The 21,160-nt window shown below is 37.9% G+C and overlaps 1 protein-coding gene across 1 annotated transcript in view; it reads right to left on the bottom strand.

The window, feature by feature from the left end:
* pappa2 (pappalysin 2) overlaps positions 1-21,160 on the bottom strand; it is a 70,484-nt gene that overhangs the window by 41,675 nt on the left and 7,649 nt on the right. Inside the window, exons 3-8 of the mRNA XM_051865047.1 lie at positions 16,188-16,336; positions 11,527-11,820; positions 8,567-8,759; positions 7,177-7,298; positions 1,032-1,214; positions 607-910 (exon numbers count right to left, since the gene is read on the bottom strand). Coding sequence (XP_051721007.1) covers positions 607-910; positions 1,032-1,214; positions 7,177-7,298; positions 8,567-8,759; positions 11,527-11,820; positions 16,188-16,336 — 1,245 coding nt within the window. The remainder of the gene's footprint in view (positions 1-606; positions 911-1,031; positions 1,215-7,176; positions 7,299-8,566; positions 8,760-11,526; positions 11,821-16,187; positions 16,337-21,160) is intronic.

Genomic DNA, 21,160 nt, shown 5'->3' with positions numbered 1-21,160 from the left:
TCTTTCCTTTCCCTATCCACATAGCTCAATTCCCAGTAGAGTTTCCAACTTTCGGAGCTTACAGGACTTGTGGAAGGAACTTTTCTGGATATGTTACATTCTCTGATCCACACTATTAATCTCTGGACATTTTGACCTATTGCAAGTACTTGAACAACAATCCAGTGCCCCGTTGATGAATTTCTATTGGAACAAGCAGAATAAAATGTGACAGGAACAGAACAGAAATTGGCTATGCGTTGATACTTGTAAAATTAATGGCTAATAAAATGACAAAGTCAAATCTATGATATTGTTATTCTTCAAAAACCGTTGCACAATACTTGAACAGTTATACGCTGAAGATACAATTCGATGACAGATTTAGAAACGCAACATATTCAGCATTTATACTTAAGCCAGACCTAAAAATAATACTCCCAGAAATACTGTAAATCAACCAGAAACACAATGAAAACATGACAAAGACATCATTATTTGAAAACGCTTGACAGCATTACTAATGGCTCACCAATTTCAAATAAATATTTAAAAATATAAACTTTAATATGGTGTCCACATACAAAATAAAGTGCTCTTATTAATCACACAGACACAAGCTCCTACCTGTCAGTGTACGTGGGCTGTGTGACAATGACAGGACTCCTGTCCTCTCTGATTGGTGGCTCTCTGATCACTCTGTAGAGAAGGGGGCGGCAGCCAGAGCACAGAGGATTTTGGGGTCGCGAGGTCAGCAAAACAGCATCAATCTCAAGCTTCTTGTCAAAGGTGGAGATTTTAATGGCCTTGACCTTCTTACTAGTGTGTAAATGGAGTGTCAATGGAATATCACAGAAAGCATGCTTGGGACCTGTGTTGACCGACTCATCATTCTCCATTATGAACATGATATTAGCAATTGCTTTTTGATCTGTGGAAAAAATGTGGAATAAAAGTATTAAAAAAAGAAAAATCTTACTGACCCCAAACTTTTGAACGGTAGTGTATATTTCCATAATGCCAGGTGTTTTATATGTTCAGACAGTACTCACTGGCTGAGGTGTAGGTGATCCAGACGGTCAAGCTGTCAGGGACAACCGGGTGAAGGAAGTGCAATTCCAACACGCAGCCCTCAGTGTGAGGGCACGGCGTAGTCATGTTGGGCTCATACAGGTTGACTTCAGGACTCCAGGCTTGCATGCTGGGCTCACATGGCTGGTACACATCAGGGGCCCCTGCAAAAACACACATGCAAACCTCATCCAAAGCCAAAAAGAAAATACTGTAACTTGCCATCAAAAGATGAAGGATCTTTTTGGCAACTGGGACATACACCTGGAAAGATGAAATAATTCACTGCAATAAAACTGGCATATTAGACCTAAAACAGCATTTCCATAGCAATGCATTAAAAAACTTGACAAAATAGTTGACTGCTTTGCACAGTGCACTTACATGTGCACTCACTATCTCTGTTTAAAAACCTTGTGAGCTGCCATACTGCCTACATAGCTACTTTCTTCTAAGGCAGCATACTGTCATGAAAACGGATTTGGAATGATTTGGCATACAGCATGCAGCAAATTCACATGATACACAAATTGACCTCACGCAAAGGATTCCAAAAGATATGGATGTTAGCATGTTGCTAAGCTAACAATGGGGTAGTACCATAGACTGTAAAAAAAAAAAAATGTGGACGTAGTGTCCGTGACATCACCCGTAGGTTTCTGAAAAGCATTTTTGAAGCCTAAAGTGGGCCGTCGCCATCTTGGCAACGTGTCACTCCCAGATAACTGAAAATGGGCAAAGAGGTGGGACGTGGTTGGAACTGAGGTGTCTGCAAACATGTTTTTTTTCTGCTGTAAAGTTGGGCACTTTAACATGGGGCTCAATGAGATTCTGCTCTCTTTTGGAGCCTGTCCCTAGTGGCTAGTCGTTGAATTGCAGTTTAATTTAAGTCACTTCCGTATTGGCTTCAAGCGAAACGGGGGGAGGTTGCCACTTGGGTAGTACACAAAAATTAAATATGAGTAATTGAGTAAAAGTCATTCATTTTTATTGATAATTTTCAGTAGTGAATTAAATGTAATTAATTTAAAATATATTAAATTGTTTAAATAAAACTATCTTGCTTTTTTCATCCTCTTGGATTTATTGGGGGTTTTTTTATTGTGAATGTAAATTGTGCTCATCAAAATGTATTCTGGGATTGCCTTTGTGAAGGATATGCAATGATGCCTTAGAATTAAAGGGGTGGTTGATTATGATTTCACTTTTTTAACTTTAGTTAGTGTGTAATGTTGCTGTTAGAGCATAAACAACATTTGCAAAGTTACGACGCTCAAACTTCAATGCAAATGGAGATATTTTCTTTTAAATAATTTGCTGTTTAGGGACTACAACAAATGGCTAGTAGGTACTACAACAAGCTTCTTCCCGGGTTAGTGACATCACTAACCCTAAAATTTACATAAACCCTGCCCCCGAGAACACGCAACAAAGGGGGCAAGGCCATGTTGGGCTGCTTTAGAGAAGAGGAAGGGTTGTTGTAGTAGAGTGTTGTTACCATGCCGTCATTTTACACTGGACTGCTTCACAAACAAGGGTCAATTCAAAACTGGATTTGCACAAAAGATTAACATGACGGCACATGCTAGTCGATGAGTTGAATCAACTCCACAGCAACTACATAAATTTATCCACTAAGCATTCAGAAACATCCAGATGCATTATATACACTGTAACTTCTTCCTGAGTCTCTCCATCAGTGTCCGACTCCGGTTTGAACAATGTAAGGCTGAACACCGTTAATGACAATCATCATTTTGGCTGCGTGAGATTCTCCAGCTTTGTTGTTGTTGAGCAAATGAAGCACAAGCTTTTAAAGCTCCGCCCTCTTCTGGAAAGCGGGCCGGGAGCAGCAGCTCATTTGCATTTAAAGGGACACACACAAAAACCGCGTATTTTTGCTCACACCCAAATAGGGGCAAATTTGACAAGCTATAATAAATGATATGTGGGGTATTTTAAGCTGAAACTTCACAGACACATTCTGGGGACATCAGAGACTTGTGTAACAAGGGAGACAGCATAATTAAGTTGCAAACCTTTTTATAACAGTATTTGCTTGAGGAGCTCACCTTAAAATGCTGCCTCCACAGGCAGTTCACTAGGTTTTGGAACCAAGCAATTCTGCGTGTTTATTATGAACAACCATTTAATCTCTTGAATCTTCCATCTTGTTATGACAATTTTCACAAAAAGACGGGATGGGAGGCAAAGAGGGAGAAACCGAGTGAAAGGGAAAACAGAAAGAGAGAGTGTGTCTGGGAAAAAACACATTTCTTGGCAATGGATGTGAAGCACATTTCCCCAGACCTCAATCAACCGTAAGACCCAGGTGCAACTTGGCAAAGGAGACAGATTGGCGCCTTAATTGGGACAGACAGGGCTCACAAAATAATTTATTAAACTAAGAGTTAATGTCCTTGGTGGCCTGAAGAACAGAAGCAAGACAGGGGAAAGTGATCCCAGGAGCCCTGGGGCAGCACTCAAAGAAACACATTGTGGGACTTCACTAAGAATCAACTGCACCCACTGATAGCGACATTTATTGCACGCATGATCAACGCCACCTTGGTTTATATGCCAGTGTTCAGATATGGTGAATGCAGCAGACTACTGCAATCTGGCACAGTTTTCTGGGAGTGTACAGCATCGCTAAACAACCTAACTTTTTAATGTTTTTCATATATTTTTTTAATGTTTGTTCACCAACCCTTTACAATGCGAGTAAATCACTTGCATATGCAACCAAATTTCATGCTAGGGGACTAAAAAGTGTTTTTAATTATCCAATGGCTAGTAAATTGTATGGTTTCACTCACCTGTGATTGAGTTAAAGGCAAAAGATAAGTTTAGCACATAAAATTTCATTACCTGCTGAGCTTTACGCACCGTCGCTTGGCTGAGAGCGCCCTCTGTTGCTTTCTCTTATACACCCACTCAAAGAGAGAGGCTTACATGCAATGTAAAGATAATTGAGGAGCTAGATTTAAATGCAGGGCTCGACAATAAGGGCTGCCAAGAGTTGATGGAACTGTCACTGTCCTGATCAGGCAGAGCTACATCAAGTTTATCATTTGCACAAGTTTGTAAGCCTTGCCTATCTTGTCAATTGAGTACTCGCGCACTGTGTGAGAAGTTTTGTGCACACACATTCGAAGCGTGCACCAAGAAAGTCTCGTCTGACAGCACACGAACACTGAATTGAGTCCTCTTTCATGTCATCTTGTGCTTGCAAAATTGTCAAAATGCCCATCTTGGCAAGTATCCTAGTAAATAGTCGGTTATGTCTTAAGTGTAGAGTTATCAAAAGTACCGACTTCGGTACTGAAATTTAAAAAATATGACGCTGTGAGCGCTGTTAAGCGGATTCGTAAACACCTCTGATTGGCTATTGTGTTCACGGCTCATCGGATATGTCTGTGATTGGCTACAATGATCAACGCTGTAAAAACATTGTAAATAATCATCAATGAAGCTTTCCACGAAGCGCTTACACAGATACACACGGGAGCGTTTGAAAGCAGGCATCTATTGCGGACCAGTCCTCTGATAGACGCCTGCTTTCAAACGCTCCAGGATTACATACCCGCTCCCACTTTCAAAACGCTTTCAAATTCAAACACATCGTGTGCTTTCAAACGCTGCCGTGCGTTGATCATTGTAGCCAATCACAGAGGTGTTTACGAATCCGCTCAACAGCGCTCAAAGCATCACATTTTTAAAATTTCAGTACCGATAGGTACCGAAGTCGGTACTTTTGACAACTCTACTTAAGTGAATGTAAATATTTGAGAAAGACAACACGTGTACAGTATCAGTATACTGGATCCATGCATTATGTCTTAAAGTGACAACAGCCTAATATTCCTGCTGCTTTCTGTGTTTTTAATGTTAATAAAAAAAAACAATAAAAAAAAAAACATGCACTGCTCTTGACTGAATAACATTTGTAACTTTAATAAGGATTCACATATATATTTAATTTATACAGTGAAAGACTATGCAGTTATTTTACATTTGATTACTTTATTCAATTTCTGCACCTAATCTACGCAATCCGTGTTTAACTACTGTTAGATATACCCAAAAAACCTGAAAAGTACTGTTTATTCAATTTGTATCTTTGTTAGTGTTTATTTGTGCAATTCATTGTATTAGTAAATTAGTAAAATCAAAGGCTAAAAGCATGCTTGTCTACATCACGTCAAGCTTGTTTATACTGATTTGTTTGTTTTTAGCGGAAAATTTACTCAAAAGTCTCAGCCTGCTCTCTGCATCCAAAAACAGTGTTGTTAATTGCTCCAGGCAATTAGCATTGACTTTTTTAAATAAACCAATAAATAATCTATAACAAATATCATTTACATAGAAAGGAGATGACACAGCCTGGTTAAACTGGACTGCAGGGGGTTAATTAATAAGCCAGGCACTTTTGCGGCAAAAGTGAACTCATCCCATTGGGTATTAATGTGAAGAGCACAAGTGTTACTATCAGGCCATGTGAACTCCCTGCCTCCAAAAGGTTTTACAATGATAGATTAAACTGCACTCTAGGTCGAGAGAGAGACAGATAGACAGCTAGAAGCCTTGAGTCACAGAGCGCTCTTTTGCACCCAGCGTGGCCTCACATGTGTGGATGTGTACAGGGTAAACAGCAGCAGGCCAAGGCAAACCATAAAACTCAATTGGTCAGATAAACAGAGCGAGGGCCTCCACACACGGTAGAATTAATGACTGTATCAGATGTGGTGTAATGCTCCCGCAGGGAGAAGCAATGCGGCAAGATCTGTGAGCGTGTCATCCTTCCTTCTTTCAGCAACTTTAACCAGGTCTCTGCTTTGCTCTGACTCAACTCTTATTTCTCAAAAAGCTGCCTTATGGTACATACCGAGGCTACGGTACAGGTGAGCAGGGGTGCATGTTACAAGATGTGAGATCTGAGATCCAAGTATGATTTGTTGGTAATAAATTGGCCTGCGCTGATATAGATATCAAATGATTCACCGTGGTATTACCGTGAGCATTATTTCATATTACACAAATAGTGTTGTCAAATTGCTCTTAAAGTCTTTCTGACGTGATTAACTGACCGACAAAATAATTCACATTAGGTAGTCATCATGCACTTCATCATGTTTTTAAAAATAAACCAAAAACAATAGGTTACCGTAATTTATTACAGACCTGAACCAATGGTAGTAAATCTCATTCATCATTAATATCGCAAAGATATTGTTTTCTTAGAGATATATATTTTTATTTTCAAATTTAAGGCTTCATTTCTCATCAATCTGTTTCTAAAAACAAGCCTCCAGGCCAAAAATCACTCTCCACTACCACCTAACTGGATGATTTTATGTTTGACCTCTCTCATGATACTCGACTTCATACATTTTGGGTGGACTTTTCAAAGCACAATCTTATCCGTGACACGTCAGTGAGTGGGCAGACCAGATGCTAAGAGATTCCTGATTAGAATAATCAGTAACATCTGTTAGGTGAGGAATAAAGTTGAAAAGCTGCACAGGATACACATCGCTTTTTATGATGGGCCGCTTCTGGACGCCACCCAACATTACCAAAACTTGACGCTGTGCCAAGGGCCTTTTTTACTCATTGATGGCAAAGAGAGTGTTCTTTATCCTGGCAATTATGATTTAATGATTTATTCCCTAAATTTTTCCAGACTTGCATGCACCTGGCCCGCATGAGACTGAACGATCCACCTGAATATGAATGCACAAGCTCGGAGAAAGAAGCCAGGGCTAAATTCTCTCTATCCTCATTAATCAAAGAGCAGGTATTGCTTTTTACATTGACGATCATTCGTGACATATTCAGTGGTGTGTTGAGGATCAAGCACACGTCCAACAGCATTTATGTCAGAGACGGCATTCAGTCATGCGCTCACCATATTACAATTCATGACATATGCTTGTGGAAGAACTTTGTTGGTTCCTGATATAAAGACTATAATATAGCAGTTAGTTCCGGTCTTCTGATTTGATTGCCTTTTCAAGGGTGTTAATATACAGTCCAACAGCAGTGAGCTTTTTTTTTTACTGTTTGTATTTGCACAAGCACTAATGTTACTAATGTTATAATAAAGAATGACTGAGTACTAACCCACTGCTTCCTCCGGCGTCCAGTATCCAGTGGAATCACAGGCGTGAGGAGAAGTGGCCTCATGGGCGTACTGATGGAGCGCACCGTTCTCATCACAGAGATGGCAGTATATGCCACCCTCCCTACACAGACACAGAGAACAGCTTTTAAATAGTGCACAAAGTCAGTGATATATCAGAAAATGGGGGGCTAAAAATATTTTTTCATCCTGCTTCGAAGTGTCATTTACACTAGATCACTTTATGCACTTTTATTGATAGTGAGCGATCTGATGATTAAAAGAATATGTGTAAAAGGCCTCCAAAACACATTTGGATAGCACATACAAAACATGGCAAAACTACATCCATCTATTTCCATGTGTTTTCAGGTAACAGAATGAAATTACTAAATTTGAATAAGTAGCTGTGGAATTTCAAGGGTTAGTTCACCCAAAAATGAAAGTTCTGTCATTAATTACTCACCCTCATGTCGTTCCTAACCCGTAAGATTTTTGTTCACCTTCGGAACACAAATGAAGACCTCTTTTACGAAATCCATATATAGACAGCAATACAACCACCACTGTCAAGGTCCAGAAAGGTACTAAAGACATAGTTAAAACCGTTGACGTGACTGCAGTGGTTCAACCTTAATGTTATGAAGATACGAGAATACTTTTTGTGCGCAAAAACAAAACAAAAATAACTTTATTCAACAATGTCTTCTCTTCTGTGTCAGTCTCATACGTTGTTTACATCAAGCGCTTCCAGGTTCCAGGCTGACTCATTATTGGCCGGCTCCTGCGTCAGCATCACATGCATGCATCGTGCTGCTCATGTGATCAGCTTTGGCCAATACTGAGTCGGCATTCGGACGTAAACACGGAAGCCTTCACTGTGCTTACTGCGGCACCTGCGCAAGGATAATGACAAGGAAGAGAAGAGATTGTTGAATAAAGTCTTTATTTTTGTTTTGTTTTTGCGCACAAAAAGTATTCTTGTCTCTTCATAACATTAAGGTTGAACCACTGCCATCACATTGACTGTTTTAACAATGTCTTTAGTACCTTTCTGGACCTTGACAGTGGTGGTTATATTGCTGTCTATGGGCGAGTCATATACCTCTTGGATTTCATCAAAAATATCTTAATTTGTGTTATAAAGTTGGACAAAGGTCTTACGGGCGTGGAACTACATGAGGGTGAGTAATTAATGACAGAATTTTCATTTTTGGGTGAACTAAACCTTTAACATCTAGTAAAACTGCATTGCTGGCCTTAGTAAATACAAAGTGAATTTCTCAAAAATAAGAAGTAATACAAGAAATAATGTAACATAAATGCATAAACATTTATATTGAGAAATTTTTATTTCCTCTTTGTTTTCTGTATGTACACTCCTTACTTTACCTGTGGGCAAGTGGCCCACTGACTGGATACAGCCAATGAATTGAGACAGAATCTGATCCTTGACCAATAACCACTGGTGCAAGAGGAACGGGGGTGGGCTTTCTGCCATGGAGCCAGGCTTTGTAGACCAAATCAATATAGCAGTGCATCCGAGCTACTTGATTGGGTGTAAAATGGTTTGTACAGTCATCATCTGTAATAAAAAAAAAAGGTTGACATTTTTTACATTTGATATTTCCATGGTTATTCACATGTGTGATTAATTTGATTGAATGAAATCGAATTTTACCATTGAGGTCTTTGTGTATATACTACTGTTTTTCTTTCGAAAGAAATTGCTACTTTATTCAGCAAAGATGAAATTGTTTAAAAATCACAGTAAAGACATTCAAAATGTTAAAAAGATTTCTACTTCAAATAAAGGCTGTTCTTCAAACTTTCTATTTATCAAAAAATCCTAAAAAAGATACTTCTTTAAGCAGCACTAATGATACTAATAAGAAATGTTTCTTGAGAAGCAAATCAGCATATTAATATGATTTCTGAAGACTGGAGTAATGATGCTGAAAATTCAGCTTTGCCATCACAAGAATATATTACATTATAAAATATAAGGATCAGGGAAAAAATTTTATATTAAATTGTAATAACATTCATTATTGACTATTATTGATTAAATAAATGGATTTGAATTATATATATATATATATATATATATATATATATATACATACACACAGTGCTCAGCGTAAATGAGTACACCCCCTTTGAAAAGTAACATTTTAAACAATATCTCAATGAACACAAAAACAATTTCCAAAATGTTGACAAGACTAAGTTTTATATAACATCTGTTTAACTTATAACATGAAAGTAAGGTTAATAATTCAACTTAGAGAACAAAATTTTCAGTTTTACTCAAATTAGGGTGATGCAAAAATGAGTACACCCCACTGAAAATCTCTGGAGCAAAGCTAAATTTTAGACTACAAATGTCTAATTTAGCAAGAATTCAACCACAGGTGAGTCTAATTATTCATTACACAGGTGTCCAGCAGACAGTTGACTATAAAAGGGTGTTAAAACCCCTTCCCATTTCATGCTGTCAGCAATGGCACCACATGGAAGAGAAATGTCACAAGACCTGAGAAAGAAAATAATTTCTTTACACCAGAAAGATGAAGGCTACAGTATCTCACAAAAGTGAGTACACCCCCACATTTCAGCAACCATTTTAGTTTATCTTCTCAAGAGACAATACTATAGAAATGAAACTTGGATATATTTTAGAGTAGTCAATGTGCTGCTTGCAGTACAGATTTACTGTCCTCTGAAAATAACTCAACACACAGCCATTATTGTCTAAATAACTGGCAACAAAATTGAGTACACCCTAAGTGATAAAAGCTGTACGGCATTTAACCATGCAAAGCCACATGTCCTATTCATAATGTTCATGTTTTTGTCTGCTTGACAGGACCATACAAATTTTTGTATCCTATATTAGAGCAGTTAAAATTTGGTGCTTTGAGCACAATTCTCTCATACTGACCACTGGATGTTCAACATGGCACCTCATGGCAAAGAACTCTCTGAGGAATTGAGAATTAGAACACCCTGAAGCTGAGTTACAGCACAGTGGCCAGGGTCATACAGGGGTTTTCCAAGACGGGTTCCACTCGGAACAGGCCTCGCAAAGGTCGATCAAAGAAGTTTAGTCCTCGTGCTGCACGTCAGGTGCAGAAGCTGGCTTCAAAAAACAGATGCATGAGTGCTGCCAGCATTGCTTTAGAGGTTGCAGAAGCGGAAGGTCAGCTTGTCAGTGCTCAGACCATACGCCGCACACTGCAACAAGTCGGTCTGCATGGCTGTCATCCCAGAAGGGAGCCACTTCTGAAGGTTGCTCGCAAGAAAGCCCGCAAACAGTTTGCTGAAGACAACCTGTTCAAGAGCATGAATTACTAGAACCATGTCCTGTGGTCTGATGAGACTAAGATAAACTTGTTTGGCTCAGATGGTGTCCAGCATGTGTGGCGACGCCCTGGCGAGGAGTACCAAGAAAATTGTGTCTTGCCTACAGTCAAGCATGGTGGTGGTAGCATCATGGTCTGGGGCTGCATGAGTGCTGCTGGTACTGGGGAGCTGCGCTTCATTGAGGGAAACATGGATTCCAACATGTGACATTCCGAAGCAGAACATGATGCCCTTCCTTCAGAAACTGGGCCGAATAGCAGTTTTCCAACATGATAACGATCCCAAACACACCGCCAAGATGATAACTGCCTTGCTGAGGAAGATGAAGATGAAGGTGAGGGTGATGGAGTGGCCAAGTATGTCTCCAGACCTGAACCCTTTTGAGCTCCTGTGGGGCATCCTCAAGTGGAAGGTGAAGCAGCGCCATGTGTCTAACATCCAGCAGCTCTGTGATGTCATTATGGAGCAGTTAAAGAGGATCCCAGCAACAACCTGTGCAGCTCTGGTGAATTCCAAGCCCAGGAGGATTAAGGCAGTGCTAGATAACAATGGTGCTCACACTTTGGACACAGTTTTGACATGTTCACTTAGGGTGTACTCACTTTTGTTGCCAGTTATTTAGACAATAATGGCTGTGTGTTGAGTTATTTTCAGAGGACAGTAAATCTGTACTGCTATACAAGCTGCACATTGACTACTCTAAAGTATATCCAATTTTCATTTCTATAGTATTGTCCCTTGAGAACATATAATGAAATGGTTGCTGAAATGTGAGGGGTGTGCTCACTTTTGTGAGATACTGTATAATCATATAATATAATATGTAATATATAAAATCATACTGATGCCAAACTTTTGAACGTGTAGCGCATATACACTAACATGTGTAACTTGTACCACTAAGTTAAACACTAACATCAGTATTTTTAAAATGAAACTGGTTCATCTTGTTGGGCAAACACAAGCAGTAAACTGATCGTGACTACCTGTGTAACTCATGTAGTTGTTGTACGGTGTATTTTTGTATTGGGTAAGGCCACATGTGTCATTGACTGGATCAGGGTCATGACAAGCTTTAGATTTTGGCGTTGGTGCTGTATCGGCACACAGATCTCCAGTCTCCATGGATGCAGTGGTCTCTTGACAGGGGTCATCACATGACTCGCGTTCACTCACACCCTTAAATACATGGTACAGTCCCAAAATATGACCCATCTCATGGATCATGGTGTTGTTGTGTCCTTTGGTGCCAAAGTAGGAGGGGTTAAGAATCATTCCACCTGAAAAATGAAACAAATTGACATCTCTGCAGTTGATTAAACAATATAAACTTTAACCTGAAAGAACACTGAGGTGTAGATTCTCAAGTTTAACTTTAATCTCAAAGCCAGAAGTCTGTGAGTATATCAAACTAATTTGTTCTGAAATACTGCTACATAAAATTTATCCTGTAAACAGGACCACCGCAGCTAGGATTACCAGAAAGAACAGTACAATATTCTAACTACTTTCAGAACATTACAATAAATTTAAGATCCCACACCTGCTGAATGGTACCACATTGGCATCTGGTTTTATATCTAAATAATATAATAGATATCTTAAAACAGTGTGACATTTATATCTGCTTAAAATCCATGCAGATGTTCAGCTGTTTAACAGCAAATATGAAATGACATTGTGAGAATAATTTGAATATTTTTTGTTATATAGAACTTATAGTTTATACATGTTATTAGGTTTTAAAGCATAAAAAGAATTTGTTTACTAATTAAAAACAGAAGTTGGTTTATCTGGCAATCTGCGAAAAGCTTTCTATTCTAGATTTGTGCTCCACCACAGACAGGCCATTACGACCTTTTTATTTAGGAAATATCCATGTTTTATGGGAGTTCAGCCAAACGTACAGAGCTTGGCTAGACACATCTGACAGACACAGCTCATTTACAGTTACACCACAAGATCAGCAGTTCATGCTATAGTCTGATTTTACTTAGAGCATTCAGAGCAGTAGTTTGACCTTGTTCCTCAATAGACATCAAGGAACTCTCGCAAATAAGCTCATGATTTATGTGGAATTAAACCAAGGCAGGCCGTCGCCCAAACCCATTCCATAAACCCGAGCCCCCTAATTTATGAGAAACTAATCTTGCGTTTTAACCTCCATGCAAGTACACCGAAACATTTGTGGACAAAGATTGTCTTGCACCAAAGACGGTAAATCAAAAGCGGAGGTGGATTATGAGCATTATAAGAATGGAGCCATATCTCTGTGTGATTCAAAGCAGTGTGGTCAGTCATTCATGAATTTTATGTTACCTTTCATGTCTCAGACCACCTCTGGAATCTGTATTAACCATCCAAGCTGAATAAAAAAACAAAACTAACTTTTTGAATTTAAGACTCAACACTCTGGTCAATCATTTTTATGAACATTTCATGGCTCATTTTTCCTTTTTAACTTGACCTGCCATGGTTATTGGGATACAATTCTTCTTGGGTCTGTTTAGATCATTAAAGAGACAATTGAGAGCAAATAAAACATGACAGGGTGACCCCAAGGACCCCTTCCTGAAGAGGTTAACTTTGTAATTACGACAGGCTGGCTGGATGATCCTGTTTATTACATGGCTACCAAATAAGACAATATTAGTGCAATTATACAATTTAGCGGTCACAAAAATTTGACAAATAAGTATCCAGTGTCAAGTAATCAAGAGAATCATGAAATAAGCCAAATTTGGGGCTCTTAAAATAAATCTTTAAGGGGGTACAAATATAATACACAGCAAAATCCCCAGAGTTAAATCAACTCTGCTCAGAGAACATATGGTCCCTCCCTACATAGAGTTAAAATAACACTGAAGCAGAGTTAAAGTTAATGAGAAAATATGCTGTTTGTGGAGTTGTTTAATCAGATCTTGAGGGATTTAATGTCTTCTATCTTCAGTTGATTTCATCTAAGGCTGTGGCTGGAAGTCATTTGTAGTTATTGTGTTTCTCTTCAGTGATTCTGCTTGTTAACAGCAGGTGTTCATCACTAATGCTCAATCATAACTTAATTAATCTCATTAACTTTAACTCTGCTTCAGTGTTACTTTAACACTATATAGAGAGGGACCATATGCAATCTGAGCAGAGCTGATTTAACTCTGAGAATTTTGCTGTGTATGCGATTCAAATATAACATATAAAATCAAATGAATTGTATTAAAATATGAAATATAAAATTGACTGTTATACACTTTGCAATAAGGCTCAGTATGTTAACATTAGTTAATGCAACATGAAATACCAACAAACAATACTTTTACAGCATTTATTAATCTTGGTTAATGATACATGTTCTAATATATTTTTACATTTACAAGTTTTATAAATTAAAGCATTTAATGAAACAATAATATATTAATAAAGTAGCATCTAGATAAATAAATGCTGTGAAAATGTTGGTTTGATACCTAATAAATTAACTAAATGTTAACAAATTGAACATTAATGTAAATTTTTATCACTTATACTTTAGAAAAGACTGTAACCACATTCAAGCTAACAAAAAACAAGTTGGCGCTAATTACTCATGCTAATATCGGTTTAAAAGTTCACATTCTACACACAGGCCAAAATCATCTCATTAACAAAAGCTATAACCCAAAAAGCCAAGACCTGATCATGTATCCTGAACCAATGGGCGGGGGACTTATATAAGAAACCTTCCTGCTTGAGAGAAATCTCCTTTTTAAAGGAGCTGGACTTAACCGAGACCATTTTAATGAGCTCTAAAACACAACAACGACGGGTACTATAAAATCAGCTGGCAGTTGGATGGAGATGGCAACAGGGTAATACCTTCCTTTTGTTTTTGTTTGGTTGTTGTCGAGTTCCTTTTCTTCTCTCCCGGTGGACAGCCTTAATGATTAAGGGGCAATCTACAGGGAAATCTATGCGTGCTGCAAGTGTTTTCTTTTATGCTTGAGATTACGGCCCATTAATCTCGTAAAGGCAAACACAGACAACAAGGAGGAAGAGACAAGAATTTGTTTCTTTAAAGAAAAGATTTAAGGCGATCGGGGAAAAAAAGCAAGTCATGAACAAGATGATGTATGGCATTAGGTACAAAAAACACATGTGCAGTGGGGAATGTAGCGACTGGAAACAACTGAGGTCTTAACTTGACATTGTCCATGGTAGAATGAACCCAGTTGGGAATGGAGGCCAAGAGGCAGATCTAACGAAACGTCTTTTATTTTGAAATATTAATTTGTCTTTTATTTTAAAGTTATCTTGTCTATTTTTTATCCCTTCTAAAAACAGGCATAGTACCAACCTCTTCACTAGCGACTATGCTGAGCTATGACGCCAAATGTGTGGGAAAATATAAATCCATTTCACGCTTTTAAGAGCATTTAAAAAAACAAGCAATAAAACATCTGATATAATGTGGTAAAATATTTGTGATTTATAGGTTACTTGCCTTTTGAAAGGCCATCAATAGAAAAAGATGCTTTTAAAACCAAATGGTGTAGTTGCGACATCTACCAGCAGGGCCTGACCAATGCTAACCAGCCAAACCTTGGGTGAGTTCTCCACTCAAGTCTAGTCTAGTGTAGTTCAGTCTAGTCTAGTCTAGTCAAATGACATCATGTTTTTAGTTTTCATAGTTTAGTCTTCAAGGCATGTCATAGTTTTGGTATTTTTATTCTAGTCTAGATCAGGGGTTCTCAACTCTGGCCCTCGAGGTCCACTTTCCTGCAGAGTTTAGCTCCAACCTTTATCCAAACTCATCTGCCTTTAACATTCTAGTAACCCTGAAGCTGGTTCAGGTGTGTTTGATTAGAGTTGGAGCAAAACTGTGTCCAAAATGACCCCCTATTCCCCTAAATAGGGCACTATTTGAGGGGACAGACATTTGTAGTGGTGTCCGACGTTACCGAGTGCACTCATTCAATCCCACAATGCACCGCAACAACGAGTGTGCAACCAACTGAACTGAGTGTGTCAGGTAAGAGAGACATACAAAATGTGCAGAGCATTGGGTCCCGAGGACTGGAGTTGAGAACCACTGTCTTAGATGACATAGGGGTGAGTAAACTATCAGGACATTTTAAATCTTAAGTGAACTAATTCTTTAAGGTTCATACATGCTAGTTTTCATGACAGAGCTCAAGATAAATCTTTTCATTACTACTGGAGTTGCCAGTGTGCTAGGTTTCAAATGATTATTAAACAGCAAGCACAAACTATGCAAAAGCAGCAGCCCTTTCAGCGCACTCAGTGTCCCAAATTCACTCACTCGTTTTCATTCACTCCTTCAAGTGGACTATATTAGTGGACTAATGTAGGGAACAGTGAATGAGGGTATAGGGGGCAATTTCGAACACAGCACAGGAAAGTGGACCTCAAGGGCCAGAGGTGAGAACCTCTGGTCTAGATGTACAATCGACTACACCTAGAATGGTGTAGAGCATTCTAGTTCAGTCTAGTCTAGCTGAATCATGTCTATGCTTATAGTTAAGCCATGTTTTCATCATTAAATCTTCATGTTCACATCATGTTCACATCTCCTCATTTCTAATGAAACTGGACTTGGGTTCTTCACTTTGTCATGTTCATGAGCTCTTGCGTTACATTTGAGTGGACATCTTACCTTGATGAGTAAGAGCTTCTTTTGCCCATGGCCAGGTGGCGACCCCAGCAAGCTCCTCACGTGCTGAATTATTAGCGAAGAACACGTTGAGAATGTCTGAACTGCTCAGATGAAGCAGCTCCTTCAGTTCCTTTATGCTCAGATAAGCCCTGGAGCAGAGATATTGACACACAGTCAAGCACTTTGCATATAAAATAAGTTATTATTAAGGGGAGTGCCATAAGTAAGCAATAAGGTACAAGAGGCTCTGCAGTATCATGAATAAGTCACGGCTGAAGGGTGTTGTTAGGCGAATATTAAAGCCAAAAATATGTATCAATGTAACTTTCATGAAGTAAACTTTCACTAAAGCATTAATTCCGCCGGTAAAAATAGTCCCTGACCGTGAACAGTAACAGAAGTTACATTATTACGCCATTAGATGGCGGCAAATACTGTCTTTATGAGTGTGTCAGTCAGTAGCGAAGACTTTTACATTGAAAAGACTGAACTGTTGTGAACACGGAACAAGACGCAACTGACAAATGCTTTGACTAGCGCTGTCAGTCACGGGAAAACCCCTTAAATGTTAAAAGGACAAGATAATACATCGGACATTTAAACAGATTTTTTTATTATGAACATAGGAAAGACCTGAAGGAAAATGCTAAATCAGAATGCAGGTAATAAACTCACTCACTCGATCTTTTTCTCACAATTCTCTTCTACATAATACAGTAAGCTTCAATGAACAATATCAATTGAGAACATTCAGTTTACGTTGCTAAGAGTGGTTGCTAAGGGTGTTGTGTAGTGATACACAGAACTGTTGGGTGAAGCAGTCATAGCCGTGTTTTATTCAAATAAAACACAGCTATTGACCAATCAGAATCAAGGACAGGAACTAACCGTTTTATAAACATGAATAAACAGCATGAAAACCATTGGCCAAAGGAGAACTGGCCACTGACTAAGTCTGGTATCTCCCAAGTTTTTCTTTTTTTTACCCTTCCTTTTTTCTCCATTTCAGTCTCCTGATGGAGTTTGGGTTTCTTCCCACCAGGGTTTGACATTAACACCCACCAACCCTCCAAACACGGTCACTCAAACAAGCCTCTTTGGCTGAATTTTATATATAATATAGGCTATACATTTTTCAATTTTAGTCTTTTAAAAAAGGCATCTGAAATAATAAACTGTGTGCAATGTAATGTTGTCAAAAATATAGATTTTTTGATAAATATCAATACTGAAAAAAAATACTTCCAATACTCATTTTCTGCAGAATAGATACATGATACCAGCTGCCCTTTCTCGCTCTCTCATCTCTATGACAGCGAGTTGACACACAAACCCGCCTCCCCTCACTCACTCATTTAATTTGCTCCAAATGAATATTGTTGGTGTTACAGAGCTTGAATTTCGGAGTGGGATTGCATGTATTGTGCATAATTTTACTCATTCCAGCAGACTTTGTGCTCACACCCGAAGTGCCGGTCTTGGCGAGTAGTCATGTAAACACAGTCAGTTATGTTTTAAGTGAATGTAAACACGCATGTGTAACAGTATAATGGATCCATGCGTCAGGACTTAAAGTGACAGCAGCCTAATTTACCTGCCAAATTATGAGATGATATTAAAAATATCTATATTGCAGTTTTTCCCATGGTATTGATGTCAAAATTATGGTCAGTGAAAATGCTGAGTGGCTAGTAACTTTGAAAAAACACTAGCCACAGTGCCTGGTGAGCAAAAAAGTTAATGTCAAGCCCTGCTTGCCACTATCGCCTTTGCCTTGCTTAGTTGGGGGCACTTAATGTTCAGTAATATTATTGATTTGACTGCACTGACAATATTGGATGAGAGCCAAGCATGATCTGAATTTAGCAGGAAGATGACAACCATTTTCTGCAGAGCTGCTCAAGCTGAAGTGAACTCATTTCATAATTGATGATTGATACACAGTTATTGAACTGAATTAAATCAACAGTGAACTGTCTTTTTTAGAGCTGCTTTACAGCAGAATTAAATTCTGTTTGAATCATTGATCATTATTTCAAAGTTATTCAAAGATCAAGGTTATTCACTTTTTCTTTGATGGATTGAGACTGTCAAATCAAGATTTAAAAGGGATTGAAAATTTCAAATTTTACTAAATTAACGGTTTAAAATGACACTTATACGATGGTAGATGCCATCAGAAGCAAGCAAATGGAATTTGTAAGAGAACTAACATAAAATTTACTGTGGTACAATGTCATATACAGTGTTTCTAAATTTGCCTCAACTTTTATTAGCAGTTTTATTAACAACAGTCATAAAAAAAAATCACTTTATGTCAAAATGATTAGAGATTATAATTGTTCGAAATGGTTATGGCGCATGAAACGACTACCCACTTTTTTATTCCACTCCCAGCTGTGATGAATAGCCATAGAGGTGCTTTGAAGTGTGATGTTAACTTATTTTTACTTTGGAATATGTCACGTGTAATTTTTCTCGTTTGCTTTCATAGCTGCTTAAGCCTTTGCACCTCATATCATTGGCCTGTTGGTTTGAAGAGGTCCGGTTCTTAATGCCCTTTGGATCATGCCGAAGGGGTCGAGCCCATTAGCTGAACCACCTACTGTTTCTTGGACCCGTTCCATGCGAGAATAAACCAAGCATCGTACTTTTGACGTCATTTTTTATTAAACAAGCAAAGGCTGAGCCAATCTTTTTGAGTGCTCAATTTGCCTAAATCTCTCCTATATGGCTAATTCAGTAAAATATTTCAAATGATTTAACAATTTATATTCACATGACTTAAAGGTGAACAATGTTCTTTTCTAGATGTGTTCTGGAAAATAAGTGTTTTGGACCATAATTTTTTGTATAGTGAATTATTGTTGATAGACAAGTAAAGTCAATCAGACACAGAATACTGGCAATAAAACGCGTTTAGCAAAAGTGAAGGTTGCACATTATGACAGGTGATTTAAATTTACTGTTTTTTTTTTCCTTAGTCACAACCACTTAGCTCTGCAAAAAAATAATGTCCTTAATCAGTATTTTGTCTTTCCTTTTTAATCATATACTTAAAATTAGTCATAAAATTATGTTAAATTTATGCTTAAATAAAATATAGTTAAATATAATAGTTGCCAAAGGGGTAAAACAAATCAGTTTAATTTGAAATATATTCTCTGAAAACAAGTTATGTTATGTTTTAGTATTACTTATTTGTTTTATTAGCAATTCATCTTCAATATTAACAAATCAAAATTTTGAGCTGGGGAAGTTTCTGAAATTTGGTTTATTTGACATAGAATGACCCTATTAAAAGTACAAAAGTTTGTAACATAGATGTATTGACTTGATGTGTTGAATTAACATTCCTCATGGAAAGACGATGAATTGGTTAAAACAGGAAACAAAATGCACCTAGAATTCACTGCAGTTATCCAAAGTCACTTAACTAAATCAGTAAAGTTAAGTGTGTAATTTCTCAACAAATAATACATTACCAAACATTTTAAATCAAATCAATGCATCTAAGTTATACAATTTTGTACTTTTAAGCAACAAATCACATTTTACAGTGTAAGAGGCCAAATCAAATAATATTTCGGCTGGATTCAATAATCATTTTTTTTTTCCCCAAACAACTCTCAGACTCAAGCCTTAAATAAACACTTCCTTCATGCCCGGACATTAGTGGTTAACTAATAACTGTAAGCTGCGAGTGCAGACATTTACCAGTCCAGCTTTTCAATATGTTTAAGAAAAAACATATTTCTATACAGATCAATCAAATCAATTATCCATTATCCCAAAAAAAACCAAAAAAACCAAAAAAAAAAAAACATGTTGTCCGTTTCTCCCTAAGCTTTCACACAGGGGAATCTAATACCAACCACAAACCAACTGATGCCACAAAAATGCTTATTCAGGGAACAAACACAATATGAAAAAAACAACAGCAAATGAAAATGTCAGCACAGTCCTCTAATCTAATCAGAGCAATCACATGTGTCAGGGAGACTCGGGTTGGTCTGCACTCAGCACCACGGTTTGACTGGCACAGGGTGTAATTCTGAGACTGAAGTGGGTTCTGCCACAAAAATGAAAATTGAAAATAAACTCAATATTTGCCCTCTTAACCCTCACTCATTGACTCTTTTGAGACATTACAAGGTCAAAACCTAGTGAGGTAACATTATATTGTAACATTGTAACATTATAAAAGCCTTTATTGTCACTTTTAATGAACTGAATGTGTCCTTGCAGAATAAATGTATTTATTTATTTAACCTCACTGACCCCAAACTTTGGAATAATACTATACATACATAATTGTACTTGTATAATCATTTTATACTGTATAATTTTACTTACTGTATATATATTTTACTTTAACAAAGTTTAAAAGCAGGTGTTTACACTTTCTGAGTGTTTCCTGGGAGGTATTCCAGAAAGCAGGTTATGTGACATACAGTACAGTAACACTCCGGCTGTGGCGTTATGCAGGGAAGGAGACCAGAGGCCATTACACGATAGGCTGAGAGGTGCCACACGTGATTAAGTTAGCCGTTACACTTTCTCCAATGGTAAGAGATAAAGACCCTCTCATCTCCCTATAATAATACAATCTCTTGTAGAATGGCACGCTTTTTCTTAGCGTCTGTGTTTACATGGTGAATCATCAATTCGTTGCTCTGTTGAGAATGTCTGGTGTGTTAACTGGGAACATACTCTGGGTTGGCTGAACTTACTCCTGGACGCGTGTTTTGGAACCAGCATACCTCGAGTAAGCAAGGTTTGGGTTAATCAACAGAGAATTCAGAGTATATGTGATGGTAAGTTAACCTTGCTTTCTGGAATACACCCCGGATGTTAACACAAAGTGGTTTTCCCTGTGCATGAAACTGGGATAGAATGAAGTATTTTTATGAAAAAAAAAAAAAAAAAAACAACACACTACACACTTCACCTTTCAGGTGGAAACAATCCTT

This window comes from Ctenopharyngodon idella, chromosome 2 (assembly GCF_019924925.1).
Source record: "Ctenopharyngodon idella isolate HZGC_01 chromosome 2, HZGC01, whole genome shotgun sequence".
In the NCBI taxonomy this organism is placed as follows: domain Eukaryota; kingdom Metazoa; phylum Chordata; class Actinopteri; order Cypriniformes; family Xenocyprididae; genus Ctenopharyngodon; species Ctenopharyngodon idella.
Note: the sequence above shows the minus strand (reverse complement) of the source record. Positions and strands in the feature narration are given on the sequence as shown.